Source organism: Bison bison, unplaced genomic scaffold (genome assembly GCF_000754665.1).
Source record: "Bison bison bison isolate TAMUID 2011002044 unplaced genomic scaffold, Bison_UMD1.0 scf7180017864312, whole genome shotgun sequence".
NCBI lineage: Eukaryota > Metazoa > Chordata > Mammalia > Artiodactyla > Bovidae > Bison > Bison bison.
In genome coordinates this window covers 196728-217919 of record NW_011494884.1, presented here as the reverse complement: position 1 = coordinate 217919, position 21192 = coordinate 196728, and the positions used below count along the sequence as shown (strand labels likewise).

The window sequence follows — 21192 nt, the reverse complement described above, 5'->3', positions numbered from 1 at the left end:
ACTTAATTCCCTTAAGACGCTCGTTTTGAAAGAATTTAGACATTTGTGATGTCAACCTGGAGTTGGCTTCATCCTTTTTCTTCAGCCTCTCAGCCAGATTTCAGTTGAAAGGCAGACACCAATCTAGGTGTCTTTTTTTTTTTAATATGAATGTATTTTGATATTTATTTATTTGGCTGCATCAGATCTTAGTTGCAGCATGTGGGATCTTTGTTGTATTGTGTGGAATCTTTTGATGAGGCTCACAGGACTCTCCAGTTGCAGCACATGGATTCAGTAGTTGTAACTCATGGGCTTAGTTGCTCCATGGCATGTGGGATTTTTTTTTTCCCCAACCAGGGATCAAACTGCATCTTCTGCATTGCAAGGTGGATTTTTAATCACTGGACTACCAGGGAAGTCCCAATCTAGGTGTCTTTAGGTGGAGGGACCTTAATTCAGGGAATTGGTCACAGAGGCAGTAGAAGAGCTTCCCTGGTGGCTCAGTGTTATAAAATCTGCCTGCAATGCAGGAGACCTAGGTTCGATCCCTTTGTTAGGAAGATTTTTTGGAGAAGGGAATGGTTACCCACTCCGGTATTCTTGCCTGGAGAATTCCATGGGCAGAGGAGCCTGGAGACTACAGAACATGGGGTCACAAAGAGTTGGACATGACTGAGCGGCTAATACTTTCAGGGGAGGTGAGAAGTCAAACACGCACTTGGAGATACCACCTCTAAGGCTACAGAGAGAGTAGGGGCGATGGCGTTCCCAACGACCATGGGTGAGGGCCGCCCAGCTGGAGCTAGACCCTTAGAGGAGAACAAACCAGTTGCAGAGATAATATAGGAAGTAGAGAGAGGGTCTCTGTCTTCTTCCCACTCTCTGGTTCCTCTAACTGGCCAGTTGCTGAGAAGCCTGGGCAAAGCAGTCTGGGAAGTGTAGTTCTCTGTGAGCAAAGCAGGGAAGGGAAAAAAACAGACTTCACAGTAATAAGACAATTGACCAGCACACCAGGGTTACACCTAAGTTGTGATTCGGGATTACATAATACCAATTGTTGGAGAATTCCATCTTGTCCCCACCCATGCATGCATATGCTGAGATTCCCACCCTTCTGTCCAATTCTTATTATTTACATTTAGGCTTTAAAAATCCACAAGCCACAGTCTAACAGTTGTTTCCATCATTTTGGAGACAAGGCTTAAATTTACAGGCTGCTGCTGCTGTTAAGTCACTTCAGTAGTGTCCGATTCTGTGCGACCCCATAGATGGCAGCCCACCAGGCTCCCCTGTCCCTGGGACTCTCCAGGCAAGAACACTGGAGTGGGTTGCCATTTCCTTCTCCAATGCATGAAAATGAAAAGTGGAAGTGAAGTCGCTGAGTCGTGTCCGACTCTTAGCGACCCCATGGACTGTAGCCCTCCAGGCTCCTCCATCCATGGGATTTTCCAGGCAAGAGTATTGGAGTGGGTTGCCATTGCCTTCTCTGAAAGTTACATGACATCATTGCAAGATATAAGACCAAAGAATTTTTTGAAGTATAATTGACATATAACAGTATGTCAGTTTCAGATGTACAACATTATGATTTTTTAATTCATTTATTTATTTTAGTTGGAGGCTAATTCCTTTACAATATCGTAGTGGTTTTTGCCATACATTGACATGAATAAGCCATGGGTGTACATGTGTTCCCCATCCTGAACCCCCATCCCACCTCCCTCTCCATCCCATTCCTCAGGGTCATCCCAGTGCACCAGCCCTGAGCACCTCGTCTCGTGCATCAAACCTGGACTGGCGATCTGTTTCACATATGGCAATATACATGCTTCAGTGCTATTCTCAGTTACATGACATCATTGCAAAATATAAGACCAAAGAATTTTTTAAAGTACAATTGACATATAACAGTATGTCAGTTTCATATGTAAAACATTATGATTTGATGTTTGTCTAAGTTGCAAAATGTTCACCACCATAAGTCTAGTTAACATCTGTCACTGTACATAATTACAAATTTTGTGTGTGTGTGATGCAGACTTTTAAGATCTACTCTCTTAGTACCTTTCAAATATACCCGACAGTATAATTAACTAGAGGACTAAAGAATTTGATAGTTGAGTGGTATGAATTCATATGAACTCTGAATCAGCCCAGTGTAGTGCAGAGATCTCAGCTAGGCAGTTCAGAGCTTCATTTTCTGGAATCACCTGCTAGCTGTAAGTTCTCTTGGGTCTCACATCTCTGGAACATTCCAGAAAGAAGAACCAAAGCCCTTCTCTCCAGAATGCACCAGGGTCTATACACACGTGAGTTTATCTCTTGACTTCTGATGAAGCAATGTTTTTGCCGATGTGGAGGGAAGCTGTAGTTTTAGGTAGTTGCCACACATAGCTGCTCGGTGTGATTTCCTTTCATCCTGCCCCAAAGCCCAGGAGAGTCTTTTATCTGCCCCAACTCTGTCCATCCTCTCTGAGATGGCAAGCACAGAATGGACCTGCCTTCTGGATGGGAGGTGGGGCAGGAGTGGAGGAGAAATAGAAGAGAATAACAGAAAGAAATACTGATCAATAGCTCAAAAATATTAACCTCGCAACACTGTGGTTTTCTGTGTGTGTTTCAACATAGACATATCTTCTGGCTGTATTTGGAAAATCAATGCTGTATGGGATGAATCAATAGTATATCCTTATGCCAAGACATATGAGTACGTTTAATATGTTTGTATGGTCTTGAGTCTTGTCTGTTTCTTTGCTTTGACTGGTTCATAGATGTTACTAATGTTCAACTCACAGCTCCAAACCCCGTCTATCATCTGAGTTAATTTTTTCTCCCACCATTCACTTAACTCCACAGATTTCAGACTTCAAAACCAATCACTCTCCTATTGTTGGTTTAAACATTTTCTCACCATCCATTTATCTCTACTCTTTATCAGCCTTCAAAGTTCATCTCCTAGAAAACATTTGATAAATGGAAGACACTAACCCTACCAGCATGCCTTTCCTCTGGGAGAATTAGTCGATGTGTCTGGCTCACAGTTCGGTTAAAATGTGGGATCCCTAGTGGTGAGAATTCTCTCTCCTCTAGTCTCCCTAAAGGCAGAAATTTAGTTTCCTGACAGCCAAAGGGCAACTCTTCCATCCATAAGCATTGATTGAATTCCATTTGGCAAATGTGAATTAAGCTTCTACTGCCTGTGGAGTATGGGTATGGAAGAGACATTTAGAGTCCAATTGAAAAAGTGAGAATTGCACAAAATTAATCAGAATGGTACAAAGTCTATGATATATATGCAGAATATGGATAGTAATAATGCATATATTACATGCAGAATGATAATAATGACAATGCATCTGCTATATGCAGAATAATGATAGATGCCATAAGTGAAGAGCTTCCCAGGTGACGCAGTGGTAAAGAATCCACCTGCCAATGCAGGAGACACGTGTTCTGTCCCTGGATTGGGAAGATCCCTTGGATAAGGAAATGGCAACTGGCTCCAGTATTCTTGTCTGGGAAATCCCGTGGATAGAGGAGCCTGGTGGACTTCAGTCCATACAGTTGCAAAGAGTCAGGCACAACTTAGAGACTAAACAACAAGAACAACCATAAGTGACAGCGAAGAGAGAGTTGAGATTGGGTTGGAGCCATGGGGAAGATGTTCTGGATAAAGGGATTCATTTATTCCATCCCACTATGTGCCAGAGACTGTTCTAGACTCTGGGGTGTATCAGCAGATGGAGATGAGTTCTTTAATCATATGGATCTCAGATAAGCAGGGAGGAGGGAAGACGTAGAAGAAATAAACATAAAAATAGACAAAATAACCTCTGGTGGATATAAATACAGTGATGGGTCAGCCATGTGAAGATTACAAGGACCAGCATTCCAGGCAGTGGGGTGGCATATGCTCCCCATGTGGAGACGGGGATGATCTTGACATAAGAGTGGAGCTGATCAGAGGCCAGCACAGCTAAATAGTGAAGGAGGGAAGTAAGAGATTAAGAGACAAGTGGACCCCATCACAGAGGAACCCTTCAGCAGTGGCAAAGAGTTTGAATTTTGCTCCAAGTGCAATTGCAACCATTGAGTAATTTAAACAGAAGACAGGGTATTAGGGTTCTCCAGAAAAGCAAAACCAGTCAGATGTACAGAGAGAGAGAGAGAGAGAGAGAGAAAGAGAGATGTAGATACAAGAGGAGATTTAGTCTAGGAATTGGCTCAGGCAGTTGTGGAGGCCAAGAAATCCCATGATCTCCCTGCCACCTGCAAGCTGGAGAACCGGGAAAGCCAGTGGTGTCATTCAGTCCAAGTCCAAAGGCCTGAGTATTTGGGGGCTGATGATGTAAGTCCTAATCTGAGCCCCAAAGCCCAAGAAGCAGGAAGCTGATGTCCAAGGGCAGAAGATAGATGTCCTAGCTCAAGTAGATGGAGAGTGATTCTTCCTTCCTCTGCCTTCTCGTTCTGTCCAGTCCTCAGCATAAGGGATGGCACCCTCTCACACCAGGGAGAACCATCTGCTGTACTCAGTTCCCCAATTCCAATGCTAATCTCTTCCAGAAACAGCCTCCCAGACTCACCCAGAAGACATGCTTTCCCAGCTCTCTGGGCATCCCTTAGCTCAGGTGAGTTGACACAAAATTAGCCATCACAGACGCCTGTGTTTTGGAGGGAGCACCCTGGCTACTCTGGGGGACTTTTCAGGGGGCAGGACTGATGGCAGGAAGACCAACTCCAAAGTCTGGCTATTGTCTGGCGGAGTCATGATAATGTCCAGCCCAGTGGTGATGGAAGTGGAAATGGAGAAAAGAGCCAACCCAGGAAGTTTTGGTGCAAATGGAAGATTTTCTAAAGACTTGGATGTGGAGCAAGGAGGATAGGGGAGCAAAAATGACTCCCGGCTTTTTGGCTGTAGAATCTGAATGGCTGGTGGGATCATTGCTGAGATAGGGCAAGTGAGGGCTGGAAGTGGTTGGAGAAAGAAAGTCAAGAACTCTGTTTTTGGACAGGTTGAATTTGAGCTTCCTCCTGTACATCCACATGGAGATGAGAAATAGGCAGTTGGATATGAGTGTAGAAATAAAGATTTTATTTGGGAAGGTGAGTGTATAATTGGAGTTAACAGAGAAGAGGGGACACTGGGCCATTGTGGGGGTTCCTGGGCCAGGAGCAGAGCAGGTGTTTCATGAGGAGGTGGCCCCGGTTGCCACGTGCTGCTAAGAGATGATTCCATCAGACAGATATGTGACCTCTGGCTTGGACAGCAGGGATCTCCTTGGTCAGCTTGGCAGAAGGCTGCTAGCTGAGCGGTAGGAGGCAAGCCAGGGTAAAGAAGCTTGAAGGGTGAGTGGGGAGTGAGGTCGCGGGGACAGTGGGTGCAGACAACACTAAGCAGTTTGCTGGAACATGAAACAGATATGTGGGCAGTAGCTGGAGGGGAACGTGGCTTTGAAGGGACAGGTAGGATGAGGGAAGATGCACAGGAAGCTAAAAAAGTTCCCAGCTACTCTTATTCCCCCAGCTGTGATGCTTATTATAGTTAACCTCAAACACGATGTCCCCTGAGACAGGCTGGGGCCTGGGACCCTTTGCTGCAGTGCTTGCACCTGGACAATGTTTGCTCGGGCAATAAAATACAAAGAAATTGTAAGGGACTAAAAATAATTGCATGCGCAGTTGGGGCAAATTATGGACAAAAAGGTACAAAAAGACCAAAACTCCAAGTGCCACTGCTGAAGAGCTGGGAGCAAAAACAGAGTGTTGGGAGCAAAAGCAGGGTACTGCGCATGCCCCCTGCCCTCAACACCACTAGAGGGGTGGGCAGACCACCTGTCCCTCCTCCAGCCTGACCCCTGGATACATCCCTAGCCTCACATAAAGAACCAGCTCTCATGCCCTCAGGGAGCAAGCAAGACAGGGAACCTGTTACTTGTTTTCACTCCTTGCTTGCTGCAGCAGGGGCCCCAATAAAGCCCTGCCTGAATTTCTTGTCTGGCTTCTTGTCAATTTTTATTGATTAAGGAAGGCCAAGAACTCTGATCAGTAACACCCAGAAGGGCCTATATTTTTACACATTTTGCTTTTCTGACAACCGCTTCATGTTGACTTGGTCCATCAGTCTGAAAAACTTAACAGCTGTTTCCACCCCAGTTGTTCCCATCCATCTGACCTACACACTCCTGTTCCCCTTTCGCCTCTACACAAGAAGCCCACTAAGGTGTCTGTGGCCCGTCTATCCTCCAGTGACCCCCACGCCTGTGGCAGCACGCCTGGAAGAATTTTATATATGGTTAATGTTTCTAATGAATCCTTTAAGGCAAATGGTTTCCTCCTTCCACTAATAACTTCCTTCCCGAAGCTAAATAAAGATTACGCAGGCTGTATTTGGCAGTGCCCGCTTCCAAAATAAACAGAAGCGCAAAAATTAGCTGGAACAATAGTATCATTAAACAGCTGCATAATTGTTCATCCGAACCAGATCAGCTTGTTCTGGAGTCTGAAAATGCAGATCTGCCCCTGGTAGAGTTTCACACTGAAGATGGCCATGGAGAAGTGGCCTCAGGCCAGCAAAGGGTCAGCGGTTAGGCAGACTCTGGCTCTGAGGTTTGTCGTTTGGGGATGGTTTCCAGGCTCTGGTGTGGGCTTCAGCAAGGCACTCAGCTTCCCTGAGTCTGTGCCGTGTGTGTGCTCAGTGGCTCAGTCATGTCAGATTCTTTGTGGCCCTGTAGGCAGCCCACCAGGCTCCTCTCTCCATGGGATTTTCTGCGCAAGAATACTGGAGTGGGTTGCCATTTCATCCTCTAGGGGATCTTCCCTATCCAGGGATCGAACCCATGTCTCTTGTGTTGCCTCCACCGGCAGGCAGATTCTTTACCGCTAGCATCATGAATCTGTGGCCTGTTGTAAACATAATCACAATGCCCAGCTCTCAGTGTTAGAGATAGTTCCTGGTACACAGTATTAGTAAGAGCTTACTAAATGGTACGCATTTTCTTTAACACTATCATCTTACCAATACCATCATCTTTATCACTTATTGCCTTACTGGTAGAGTCCTTGGTCATAGAATATATTCTACCCCCGCCTCCCCCCTTCACCTTGAGTTTTTTTTTTTTTTAAATTGGAGGATAATTGCTTTACAATATTGTATTGGCTTCTGCCATACAACAACGTGAATCAGCCCTAAGTGTACATATGTCCCCTCCCTCTTGAACCTCCCCCCATTCTCACCCCATCTCACCTCTCTTGGTTGTCACAGAGTACCCCATTGAGCTCCCTGGGTTATATAGCGACTTCCCATTAGCTAGCTGTTTTACACATGGCACCATATATGTTTCGATGCTCCTCTGTCCCGCCCTCTCCTTCCCTCACTGGGTCCACAAGTCTGCTTTCTACGTCTTCATCTCTATTCCTGCCCTGCAAATAGGTTCATCAGTACCAGTTTTAGACAAGGGTGCCCACTCTTGCTACTATTATTCAACATAGCTTTTGGAAGTCCTAGCCACAGCAGTCAGAGACTAAAAAGGAAGAAAAGGAATCCACATTGGAAAAGAAGAAGTAAAACTCCCCCTATTTGCAGATGACATGATACTGTACATAGAAAACCCTGAGGATGCCACCGGAAAATTATCAGAGCTGATCAGTGAATGTAGTAAAGTTGCAGGATACCAAATTAATACACAGAAATCCCTTGCATTCCTATACGCTAACAATGAAACATCAGAAAGAGAAATGTAACAATCCCATTCGCCATTGCACCTTGAGTTTTATGTTAAAGCAGCATCACATTACGGTTAATGACATGATGTTAAATTACATGATACTGTAACGTAATGATGATGTCTTATGGCATACCACATACGACACTCTATCACACGATCCTCTATCACATGATGCTTTGTTACACAATACTGTATTGCAGTATCCTGTGTCATGATAACCTCCAAGGTCAATGGGAAGGGGTTTTCTTATATTCAGAGTAAAAGATAATAGGCTTAATAGATTCCAGGTACTATCCTAACTCATGTAATATTCAAAACCCCTCTTCAAAGCAGGTGGTCATTCATAATTAACTAATAAACATTAGTCATTTAATTGTTAATTAACTATCTAAAAGGGCTTCCCTGGTAGCTCAGCTGGTAAGGAATCTGCCTGCAATGCAGGAGACCCTGATTTGATTCCTGGGTCAGGCATTTCCCCTGGAGAAGGGATAGGCTACCCACTCTAGTATTCTTGGGCTTCCCTCATGGCTTAGGTGGTAAAGAATCCACCTGCAGTGTTGGAGACCTGGATTTGATCCCTGGGTTGGGAAGATCCCCTGGAGGAGGGCATGGCAACCAACTCCAGTATTCTTGCCTGGAGAATGCCCATGGACAGAGGAGCCTGGCGGGCTACAGTCCATAGGGTCAGTCACAAAGTGTCGGACACAACTGAGGGACTAAGCACAGCACAGCCATCTAAAAATTGATCCAAATGCTAATAAATAGTTAATCCAGAAAAAGAAAATGAAGCCCAGGGAGGTTAAGTCACTAGCTGAAGGCAACAGAGCTGGGATTTGAACCCAGGCAGTCTGCTTCTTGATCCCTGCACCCTGCCCTTCTTCTGACCTGAAGTGCCAGAAGCACACCTCCATCATCACTGTCTCTGCAAGCACATACTAGGGAATGTTTGGAAAGTTCCAGAAACTTGGTGGAGGCCAGTGTGACAGGAGCAGGATGGATGAGTGGGCAGAGCTGAGCTCTGAGGAGGCACGGGCAGATCACAAAGGACGGCTTACTTTCTGAGTACCAGTCCAGGGGCAAGGACCACAGCCTGAGACATCCTAGGAAGGAGAAGCAGACAGTGGGCTCATGAAGTGTGAAATATATTGGATGGCAATAAGTGCTCTGGAGTGAAATAAAGCAGGGAGGAGAATAAGGATGCTCTGGGGTGGTTACCATTTTAAATATGGCTTCTCTGAGAAGGTGGCATTTGGGCGAAGACTGGACTTTGAGAGAACAAGCTCTTCCAATATCAGGTGGGAGAAGCATATGAGTGGCAGAGAAAACAGCATGTGCAAAGGCCCTGAGGTGGCTGGCCCTTGGAAAGAGTAAGAAAATCAAGGCCTGGGGAGCAGAGCAGGAGAGACGGACAGCAGTGACATCCGAGAGGAAGGAGCAGGTCTTGCAGCTCCCCTACCATGGCAGCACCACAGTTTTACTCTGGGCGATGAGGACCACTGAGGGGTTCTGAGCAGAAAAGGCGCATGACTCACTTCCTGGGTACAGAGACCCCTCAGGCTGTGGGCTGCCAGGGGTTGGCCTCCTTGTGGGCATCTGCTCAGTTTAGGCTGACAAGACCAAATAGGAAGTCATCAGTCACTCTCTGGAAAGACATTCCTCCTTGAAGTGGTGGAGAAGAAAGTCTCCCTTTCCTTGCTGTGGGACGTTGTCCAAACCAGTGAGCAGTGACGGAGCAGGGAACATTCTGGAAGCTTCCTGGGGGCTCAGTGCAGTCCTCACAGCCCCACAGTCCTGTTAGCAGCTTGGCTCAGTGCCTCGTCTCAGTGGGAATGGGCGGTGAATGGGCGATGTCCTTGTGCCATGATCTTCCTGCGCCAGGGCACTTCCCATCACAGCCTCCACGAGGGCGGAGCTCCATCACCTGCCACAGTCTCTGCTTCTTCTCCATGAGGCTCCAGCCAATTCATTGAATGCTGCCAGCCTCTGCAATGCCTGCAACTCCATACCCACCCTCTCATCTCACACCATATTTTTCTCTGTAACACTTAGGACCGCCTGACACGCTTCATGTTGTTTAATGCATGTGAATAGAGTCTGTCTCTCCCTCCAGAGTGTAAGCTCCAAGGGAGCTGGTTTTGTGTTTGTTTTCATCATTATCACCTTCAGAACTTAGAGTGGCAACTGGCACATGACAGATACTTGGTAATTGTTGAATAAATGAATGAGTGAGTGAATTTTCTTTACAGCATTGGACTGACATTGCATCATAGGATTAGGCTATGTGAATAGACAGTCTTATAAGTCAAAGATGCTTCAATGTCAACTTAAGTGGTTCAGCTTAACACTTCTTGTTGCAATTGACGTGTCTTTGTTTATTGGCTTGCATAACCCCTTTCTTATCCACTCTCCCAATTTGAATGCCCATTCATGAAGGCAGAATCCTGTTGTTCTGTAGGCCTAGTTTCTTGGCATGTGATAGTTTCCCAATAAATGTTGGTTGAATGAACAAATACATAGAAGAAGAAAATGAATGAAGGAATGGAAAGAAATGTTCCTTTCTAGAATGAAGAGCCTAACACACACAGTCCCATCAACCGTCTTGAGAATCCCATGAATGTTGGTAGAGAATAAATGTTAATGAACTCTGATGCTTTTAAGAAGAAATACAATACCAGACAAAAGTAATATCCCTCTGAGTCAGTGAGCAGTGTTTGTGGAAGAATTTCCAAAGCTTCTTGGAAGCTCAGAGAATTCCTTACGTCTTCAGAGGCTCTGGTGGTTGGTCTTTCTCAGTGTTCTGAAAATGCTGGTACCTTGTACTGCTGGTTTGGGAATCAGTGGCTTGATAGTGGACAGTGGGGTTCAAGCATGTCATTAGAGATCATTAGCAATTTCTGGACCCAAATTGGTAATCTGAGAACTCCGCAGGGCCAGGAGAGCCATGGTCAACATTGGCTCTTGGGGGTCTACAGGCAAATAACCCCTCTCCCGCTCAGGAAGGCGAGACTTGGTGAGACCAGGAAGGCTGGAGACTGGAGTGGATGCAAAAGGATGGATGTGTGCTGATTCTCCTCCTGTCCACAAATAGACATGAATGACGCATTCCAGCCCCAACTCAGGCAGGTTATAGTCATCGACAGTCATGCCCATTTCCACATTTCAAGGGATTTTGTTCATATTTGGGGGGTCCTATCTTCCCAGGATCCCGAGTTTCCATAGCAACAGTGAAACCACCACTCCTCCGTTGAAGGGCTGACTATAGTAACTCCCTTATATATACGAACGAGTTCTGTTCTGAGAGCATGTTTGTTAGTCCAATTTGTTCCTAAGTCCAACAGAGTTAGCCTAGGTACCCAACTAACACCACTGGCTATATAGTACTGTGCTGTAATAGGTTTATAATACTTAAAATACAATAATACATTTAAAAAGTGAACAAAAATTAAAGAAAACATTTTTAATCTTACAGTACAATACCTTGAAAAGTACAGTCGTCCAGCATAACAGGGGCACACTGGCAACTTTGACATGTCAGGGGACTTACTGTCATTGCAGCTTTCCATCAAACTAAGACAGCAGAAGGGCTGTAAGGTTGTTTAGCCCAAAATGGGAGACAAAGCCAGCTTGTGATGTCACCACACATGTAATGCGTGCAACATGGAAGGCAGGAAGACTTCACTTCTTAATACAAATGAACCACAAAACTCTGGGACATGAACCCCCCAAACCTCCCCATTCACAGTTTAAACTGGCAGAGTGACAAGATCGTTCCTGGAAGAAAAGAGCTTTTGGTGGTAGCAGGTGGAATGGACTTGGGAAAAATGGTGAAAAGCATAGAATTTGCCTCTCTGCCCTTATCTCTCTGTGCCCCCATCCCCAGGCTAGGGGATAAAAATAAGTAAAAGAATTAAAATGGTAAAATTTTAAAGTAATAAATAATAACAATCACCAACAAATTCAAGCCAAGGAGGAAAGTACATTAGGGTCCCCTCCCCATTGTATCAGGCTTCCCTGGTGGCTCAGATGGCAAAGAATCTGCCTGCAATGCGGGAGACCTGGGTTCGATCCCTGGGTTGAGAAGATCCCCTGGAGGAGGGCATGGCAACCCACTCCAGTATTCTTGCCTGGAGAATCCCCATGGACAGAGGAGCCTGGCAGGCTATAGCCCATGGGGTCACAGAGTTGGACACGACTGAATGACTAAACACAGCTCAGCAGAGCCCCATTATATTAAGATGTCTCCCATCTGTATAACGTGAACACAGCCTCAGCTGTCAGGCCACTGGAAGGACAGGCTTGGTCTGCAGGGGCAGCAGACAAGCAGCAGGCGCGTGCTCAGGGACCAGCCTCTGCCAGCTCCTCCAGGTGAGACACGGAGCTAAATCTTCCCTTTTCTGAAGGAATCCGGACTTCTACGTGAAGGATCCCAGTGTTTAAAATGTTGACTGCTAAATCACCTTTGGCATTTGTTGTTGTTACTGTTGTTTAGTCGCTAAGTCGTGTCTGACTCTTTTACAACCCCATGGACTCTAGCCCCCCAGGCTCCTCTGTCCATGGGATTCTGCAGGCAAGAATACAGGAGTGGGTGGCCATGGCCTCCTCCAGAAAATCTTCCCGACCCAGGGATCTAACCTGCGTCTCCTGCCTTGGCAGGCAGATTCTTTACTGCTGAGCCACATAAATCTCATTATAAAAAGAGAAAGAGGAAAGAAGGAAGGGAAGGCGGGAGAAATGAAGGAGAGGGGGAGGGGGGAAGAAGGTGAAGAAAGAAGCTAAATTCAGATGGTTTCCCGTGAAATCTTCCACGAGATTCTGCCTGTGTGAAAGTTGGTCCCACCTGTGCCTTTTTTCTGCATGGTGTCATTTCGCATGGTTCCTCCCCACCAGGGTTCACAGGTGGTCACTGTTAGGGGTAAGGAGGTCCTCGTGTTCTCTGATGCCCACTGATGGCCTCTCCTGGGGGATGACTTTGGGTGACAAGAGGTCATCAGAGCAGGGAGAAGATGCTCTGGTTAGAGGAAGGGCGCAGCCCTGGGACCGCCTGCCTTGGCAGGGCATTTGCAGAGGGACCAATGAAGGGACATTTGGACTCGTGGGGGGCTGAGCACCCCACTTCACCAGAGTGATCAGACAGGCCCAAACCCTGAGATTCGGAAGCTCCATAGAAGTGTCAGATTTGAATGCCCGACTGCCACTTAACGTGTGTGTCAAACAAGGAAAACTGCGTGTCAGTTTTCCCATCTGTAGAATGGGGCCAGTTACATTACCTCACTCCTGTGGTTATTGTGGGTGACAGCAGTTTCATGGTGGTAAGAAGCTTGAAACAGTAGCCCTATCTAGGGAAAGAGCCATGCATCTTGGCTGGTATTTGCAGAAGACCTGGGGGTGGCGGCGGGGGCGGAGAAAGAGAGGATTTTTTCAAACAGAGAAGAGAGATTCACCTCCACACAGGAACCTGCAGCTCCGCTCACGTGCTCTTGGCACATAAAACAGAAAATGCGCAAACAGGGGAGGAAGGCTTGTGGGTGTGAGGATTTCCCCGGCTGATCCTGCCGCCCTGGGGAGAAGCTGGGATGCAGGCGGTGAGTCAGACCGGGGAGCCGGCTGGCTGTGGGGGAACCCAGGACGCGGCTCCCTGCAGGGCGCTGGGCTGACCTGACCTGTGTGTCTCCCCCTGCCTCCCCAGCACATGCGAGAGGCCGCAGAACGGCGGCAGCAGCTGGAGTTGGAGCATGAACAAGCCCTGGCCATCCTCAACGCCAAGCAGCAGGAAATTGACCTCCTGCAGAAGGTGAGCTGGGGCTGGGGCTGGGGGCCTGGGACAAGGCAGGCAGTGCGCTGGGGACCTGGAGTGTGGGTGGCTGGCTGCTCTCCCGAGCCTTTTCTCACACGCTCGGGAATGACTTCTTGGTGTGGAAGGATTCCCCGTGTGCTCTAGTTTCTCCTCAGTTAACTTGTGATTATGTTCTAAGCTGCAAAAATCACAGGAAAAGCTCTAACAGTTGATGCTGGCGAGATTGTAGGGAAAAGGACACGCCTGTGGGTTATTAAAATGGGGTGTGAATTGCTTTATCTCTGGGGCTAAGTGACTGACAGCATCCTTGAGAACTAAAGGTCTATTTTGACCCTGCAACCTTCTGTTCTGGGAATATACCTGTAACAAATACAGGAACCAGTTTTGGTTTGGTTCGACTTGGATCCTGCTGTGTGGGCATAGGTAACAAGATTAAATCCAATGCCCATCCGAGGGCGAGGCTGTGTGAACTGCGGGGCATCCATACCACAGAGCAGCATGACCACACTGGGAGGAAGAAATTCTGCTTATAGATGCCATCTCTTCGGATTTACATGATGTGTTATTAAGTGAGCAAATCAAGTTTTGGGGCAATATATGTAGCATGATCAAGGACAAGAGAGGGAGAAAGAGAGAGAGGGAACACAAAAAGAAGAAAGCAAAGCAGAGGAGTAAGGACAGAAAAAATGGTAGGAAGAACAAAGGACAGAAACCAGAGGGAGGGAGAAGGGGACGAGCGGAGGGGACCAAGCAGTTCAGAAGGTGTATTCCCATGGCACCTGGGGTGGTTTGGGGACCACGAAAGTTAGCATCCTTAATCAGCAGCCTTGTTCTTCCTGTCTCTGTCCAGATGAATCTGGGGACCCCTCCTTCAGAACCATGAGGCTTGGGGTCCCTGTGTATATTTCTCATTGGGTTTCAATCCTGAAGCCCTGTGTCCCCCACCCATGGGAAGGCAGCCCAGCCCTTCCAGGCAGGACCCAGCTTGACCACTGATGCAGATGCTGGTCCCAGTTATGCCTCCCTTCACTGGGATGAGCAGCCGGCACCCTCCTCCTCCATCGGTGGCGCCCCCACCCCCAGCCAGCCCCTCCAGGTCTTTGATCTCAAATAAAGGACTCAGTGGCTAGCCTTATCTGGCTGGAGATCCCTATCTGTTGGAGTGTTTTTCTTCTCCCGAGTTTATTAGCAGAGCGTGTAGCATCAAGCAGATAACTTCTGATGCTGTTTTCCTAATCATTTGTGGAGACCTCGTGCTAAGGATAGATTTCATTATGCTGGTGCGATAGAGACTGTCACAGTCCTTATTACCTGTCATAATAAGTTGGCTGGTACGCTGAGAAGCAAGATTTCATTAGATGCTGTCCAGAAAGGATATTGCTGGGATGCAGACACCGATATTACTCCTGTCTTCTCCCTCTTTCCATGCGTGAGGGACCTTCCAGTGCCTGGTACCTACACTCCTTCACTGCATCCCTGAAAGCCACATCCCCAGGCTGGGAGCATCCAGGACAGAAATACAAATATTGTCCAGCAAGGGTGACAGGTTGGCTTTTCTTACCAGAGCGTCCTTCTCTTTTAGCCTGGAGTTTTATCTATGAAACACTTGATGCCGAGGAAAGTGCACTAGAGCCAAGTCCCTTATTCAACTCCCAGTGTCTCTCTTGAGCATCATCCAACTTCCTTTGCTTTTGCTTTTTTTCCCCCTGAATTCATCCTTGCCTCTCTTTTGGACCCACTCATGCTTCATCGGGAGGTGGGTGGGGGGAAGCAGAGGAAGAAAATCTAATGAAGGATGAATGCACAAACCTTGTAATTTCTTAGAGCTCTGATTTTTAAAATAAAAAAGTATTAGAAAGGTTGAGACTTGAGTGGAACGAGATTGGTGAGTTCTTTCCAGAGTTCGCGTCTGTGTTCGAGTTCTAGCATGGACAGCCCTCGTGCTACATTTGCTGTCCGGTTCACTCGCTCATTCATTCACTCATCAGCACACGTTTGCTAGCTTCCACCTGTGTGTCGGCTGCTCAGCCATTGTTCTGGAAACCAGGAATGCAGTGCAGAGTCGGACAAGACCTCTGGCTTACTGAGTGAGAATAAGTGAACAAGTCATGAAGAACTAAAGAAGTTCAGATCAGGGAAATGCCATAAAGGAAACACAGAATGAAGACTGATGAGGACAATGACTTTATATGGGGTGAAGTTGAAATGAGTGGCAGACACCTATTATAGAAATGCTCATATCCTATGGAAAGCCGAATTCTAGCCCTTGTCCCTCTATCATAATAAAAGTCACCAGAGCGCCCTGAGTTCCAGTTTGGTTATCATGAGATAGCAACGTGCATAGTTCCTAGAAGCTGTCTGCAGTCCCATTGACTACAAGTCCCATTATTTATTTTTATTGGAGTATAGTTGATGTGTGGCTTCCCAGGTGGCGTTGTGGTAAAGAACCTGCTTGCCAACGCAGAGGACTTAAGAGATACAAGTTTGACCCCTGGAGCAGGAAGAACCCCTGGAGAAGAGCATGGTAACCCACTCGTGGGTACTCGTGTATTTTCAGTACTGGAAAGTATTGGAAAGTACATGAGTATTTTCCAGTACTCGTGTCTGGAAAATCCCCTGGACAGAGGAGCCTGGTGGGCTACAGTCCATGGGGTCACAAAGAGTCACAACTGAAGTGACTTAGTACACACATGCATAGTTGGTTTATAATGTGTTAATTTCTGTTGTGCAGAAAAGTGATTCAGTTATACACCTATATATATATTCTTTCTATAATATCCTTTTCCATTTTGGTTTATCCCAGGAGATTGTTATAGTTCCCTGTGCTCTACAGTAGGACCTTGCTGTTTATCCATTCTATACATAGTAGTTTGCATCTGCTCCCCCCAAACTCCCAATCCGTCCCTCCCCTAATCCTCCTCTCCCCTGGCAACCACCTTCTGTTCTCTATGTCCTTGAGTCTGTTTTTGTTTCATAGGTAAGTTCATTTGAGTCCTATTCTAGATTTCACATATAAGTGATATCATATGGTGTTTGTCTTTCTCTGTCTGACTTATTTCACTTAGTATGATCATCTCTAAGTTGCATCCGTGTTGCTGCAAATCCCAGTACAGGATTTCTTGAATGCACTCCTGTGGGACCCAGCTTCATCTCGCCAATGCCATGGCTTTTGTTAAGTCACCCGTGCATGAATGTCCTGCTCAGTGGTTAGTGTCCTGCCCTCTTCCTCTTTGACCCAGAGACACATTTTGAGAGGGTCTCTCTCCCCAACCCCTAGGCTTCCAGGATCCTACTCTCTTCCAGTTTTCTCCTTCCTCACAGAAGCCCTCTAAGCATCCTCAAGGCTCTGCCTGTCATCCACGTCTCTTTTTTAAATTTTTTTCTTTATTTATTTGGTTGTGCTGGGTCTTCCTTGCTGCACAAGGGCTTTCTCTAGCTGCAGTGAGCGGAGGCTGCTCTGGTTGTGGTGCTTGGACTTCTCGTGGTGGTGGCTTCTTCTGTTCTGGAGTGCGAGCTCTAGGGTGCATGGGCTTCAGAAGTGGTGGCTCTGAGGCTCTAGAGCACGAGCTCAATAATTCTGGTGCTCAGGCTTATGTGCTCTGCAGCAATGTGGGATCTTCCTGGATCAGGGATGGAATTCGTGTCTCCTGCATTGGCAGGCAGATTCTTTCCCACTGAGCCACCCGGGAATCTCCCACATCTCTTCTTGACCTCCACTGCTCCCTCCATGACCTTGTCTGGTTCCGTGGGTGTCAATGCTGTCTGTGTGCCAACTCCCACATGTGGATCTCCAAGTTGGATTCCACTGAACCCCACTTCTTTTGTCCAACTGGTTGTCCAGCTTGGATGATCTCAAACGTCCTGTCCCAAGCTGAAGTCCATTCCATCCTCAGCAAGGTGTGCTCTGCACATCTTGCCAGGCTCTGCAAAGGGCAGTGTTTCCTTTTTGGTACAGCCTTTCCTTTTCCCCTGGAGTCAGTTGCCTTTCTGTGTGTTTGCTCAGTCTTCTGTGTGCTCATCACTCTCTTATTCCCAAACTTTCTGCCAGAGTGTTAAAATTTCTCTCAAGTCAACCAGACTCCTCAGGGGATGTTTTCATTCCATTTTCCTCTGAGACATCCTGCCTGGAGCCCGGCCTCATCTTCCAGTCCAGGCTGGTTGCCCCAGAGGCTGGATGCTACACTGGGTCTAGAAATGCCCTTCACCATCATCTTAGGAATTCCCTTGACCACTCTGTACTTTGTGGGATTTGCTTCTTCCCAGATCCTCAAATATGGACAGCATGTGTGTAAGGAAGCCAGAGGTTTATCTTCTCATGAATTGTAAGCGGTTTTCTGCTACTGTGTAGTCCTTGCAGATCGCTTTGTGGTTTCAGCTTCACTTCTGGACTTGGCCACCCTAAGGAAGGTCCTGGCTTTCAGGGACCCAGCTGATGTCAGAACTTTCTCCAGGGAACCTCTTCCCTCCTCCCTGGAAGTTCAGCTCTTCCCTCTGCTCAATATGGTGATTGGGAGGAGCGAGGGAAATAGTGGGCAGGTGAGAACACCTGTTGAGTTGAAGAATGGATGAATGATCAAGCTGCCCAAGGCTATTCTAGTGGGAGTCAAGGTGAGATAAGACCATTGGCCAACCCTTATTTCTGGTAGCTGGTGGAGATGTAAGCTTAAAAAAAAATAGAAGTCCAAGCAGATAGAGTCCTGTCTACGAGGACTTTTCCACGGGACAGCTGCTTCATGGAGATCACTGAACCAGGAGCTTGACTGAGAATCCTCACTTTCATTCATTCGGCAAACAGTCCTTGAGCATCGCATGTCGGCTGTGTGATGGCTAAGAACACAGCAGTGAGCCAGGCTGTGAATATAGGCTATGGACAATGACAGTGATAATAAAAGCTACAACATGAACATTTGCTTTCAGTGTAGCATATTCTGGGCCCGGTACTAGGCAGACATCTGTCATCTTATTTAAAACCCTGACCACCTCTGACTCCTCCTGCCCTGTCGCCCTTCCTGCAGCCACACTGGCCTCCTCTCTGTGACCCAAACATCCCCCTCTCTGCTCTTCCCTGAGAATGCCTGGCCCCCAAAATAATGACAGAGCTGGCTTATTGTTGTCATGGGAGTCTCTGTCCGGCTGCCCTGCCTGAATGGACTTCATCACCCCCACTCTGGCGTTCTCTGCCACTCACCCCCTTTAGTGATGCCACTTGCTCGTTGTTGTACCTCTTTGCCTGTTCTCTGCATCCCAAGTGGAGTGTCTGCACTCCCAGGACATTGCCTGACACAGAGCAGGTACTCAACAAGTGATGCTTGGGAACTTTGAATGAATGAATGAATGAACAGAGATACTCAGGAACTTTGAATGAATGAATACGGATGAATGAATGAATAAATGCAGGAAAGACCTAGTAAGACTCCATCAATTGGTCCTGTAACTTTACCAGGATAACTGATGGTAAGTTCCAGGCCATCCTTGGTAAGTGTCTATTGAATGTATGAGTGGTGACAGCAATAAGCTCTCACTGTAACCTGTGGGATGCAGGTCCCCTCACAGATGCAGAACCTGAGGTTAGACAGCATGGTCCAGGTCCCCTGGAGGCCTGACACCAGAACCCTAGTGTCTCTCTAGGGAACCAGTGAGCAGAGTCCAGTCGCTCTAACTGCTTCCTTTTCCTGTGTGGGTTACATCCTCATCTTATTACAAGTAGCAGTTATAATCTCAGTGTATGAGCAAAATTGTCCACATTTAAAATTCATCTGCAAATGCTACTGTTGTTTTAAATTCCTCCCGTGCGGGAAACGAAGGCTCCCAGGCTTAAGGCCATTATTGACATGCTCACTGCTATTAGAAACCAAACTTACCCTGCAGCTCATAAAACTGCTTTGCCTCCATGTCAAATGCTTCCCTTGCATGTTTTGGATTTAGTTGCTGTGTGTGGGTAACAGGGACATCTCAAGCTGACCTTCTGAGTTCATTCAGTGTGTTGATTTCTCCCGCGATGCATGCCTGGGATACTGATCAGTGCTCACGACTTCCTCAGCTCTGTGGAACCCGGGGACCTGATTTGAGGATCTGTACATTTAGTTCCATGAATCTCACTGTCTTTTCTGTGGAGTTGATATTAACAGCACCTGTAAATGACCCCCACCCACTCTCATCTCATCCCACCCATACTCCCAACCCCATCACCAAGGTGCCTGGGAGCTTATTACTCTGAGTGTTACATGCCAGTCTGTCCCAGCCAAACGTCCAAAGCTTTGGCAGCAGGAAATCTATGTCCCTTTTGAACAGCTACCCCTCCCCCTGAAATAGATGTGTTTGCTGCCATGTTATCTCACTCCCTGGACATTTCATCCCTGGATGACAAGCCCCTTCTTCTGACCGTAGGACTGTGGGTCTCCCTAGGAGTTAGTCCCTCTCAAGTCTAATGTGTTCTGTAGGAAACCATGAAGGTCTCAGCTTCCCCATGTGTTGGCAGTGGCCCCCAAAATGAGCCTCGCTGAAGCTGTCGCCTAGATTCTGCAAGAATTCAGCACTGCCAATTTTAACTGTTAATTTTAGCCATCTATTCTGATTGCCCAAATGGCCCAGCTTGCCAGTAGCCTACGAAAACGAACTCCTGATTTGTACTTGAAGCCAGAAACGAAGTTGTTACTGCCAGCTTGGCTGTGTTTTAACAGCCTGTGATGGGGTTTTTGGTTGTTTTTCATTCTGCCAGTTGAAAACTATCTTTGACTCAAGTGGCTCAATGGTGGTGTTATTTATATAATCTCTGTATGTTCTCTAGCTGTTTTGTCTCCCCCCTCCAACCCCATTTCATGATTTATTGTCGCTCTTGTTTTTGCTTTGAAAGGAACAATTTTGAGCTTTTGAAGACTGAGCTGGATTCAAGAATGGTTGAGTTAATTTGCTGGGTTCTATTCACTTCCCCAGCTCTTAAAAGCCTCATTGGAAATATGTGAGAATGAAATGCATATGAATGAACACTATGGAAATATCAGGCTACTTCTCGCTTTTAGTCCGTACTGGGGAAGCCAAGCCTTTCCCTCTTTCCGACTAATGGAAATTTTCAAGTGAGAAGTAGAAGCTGTTAAGACAGCTCTCACTGGCTTATTTATGATATCCAACTCTTCTCTTTATTATTCTCCAGCCACCTGGAGAAAATATTCCTCCAGAGCTGAGAATCCTGAATGTAAATCTCAGTTTAGCAGGTGGATTCTTTCTTCTCTATCATGTGCTTAGTTGTGTCTGACTTTTGCGACCCCATGGATTGCAGCCCGCCAGGCTCCTCCGTCCATGGGATTCTCCAGGCAAGAATACTGGAGTGGGTTGCCATGCCCTCCTCCAGGGGATCTTCCCAATCCAGGGATCGAACCCACTTTTCTTACATCTCCTGCATTGGCAGGTGGGCTCTTTACCACCTCGTGCAGCAGCCCAATCTCACCAGCCTCTCCATTCTCTGCCAGATGAGGGGGTGCTTTTCAGTTTTTACAAAGAGCGTCAAGCCCAACCCCAATCCATTCCATCTTGCCCAAAGGAAGGGAAAAAAAATGAGAACTGATTTAGACCCTGAGAATGTTGGGGCTTGTTAGAGGAATGAATATCAATGACCCACACTCCCTGATAACTTCGACATTAATCTCTAATTCTGCTGCCTTTTTCCCGCTGTAAACGTTCACTCTTCTGTCTTTT

General features: G+C 46.9%; 1 protein-coding gene across 1 annotated transcript in view; it reads left to right on the top strand.

The window, feature by feature from the left end:
- The window catches only part of LOC104997596 (RIMS-binding protein 2), a 217323-nt gene that overhangs the window by 119491 nt on the left and 76640 nt on the right, over window positions 1–21192 (top strand). The window contains exon 4 of the mRNA XM_010852440.1: window positions 13393–13497. Within this exon, the coding sequence (XP_010850742.1) occupies window positions 13393–13497 (105 nt within the window). The remainder of the gene's footprint in view (window positions 1–13392; window positions 13498–21192) is intronic.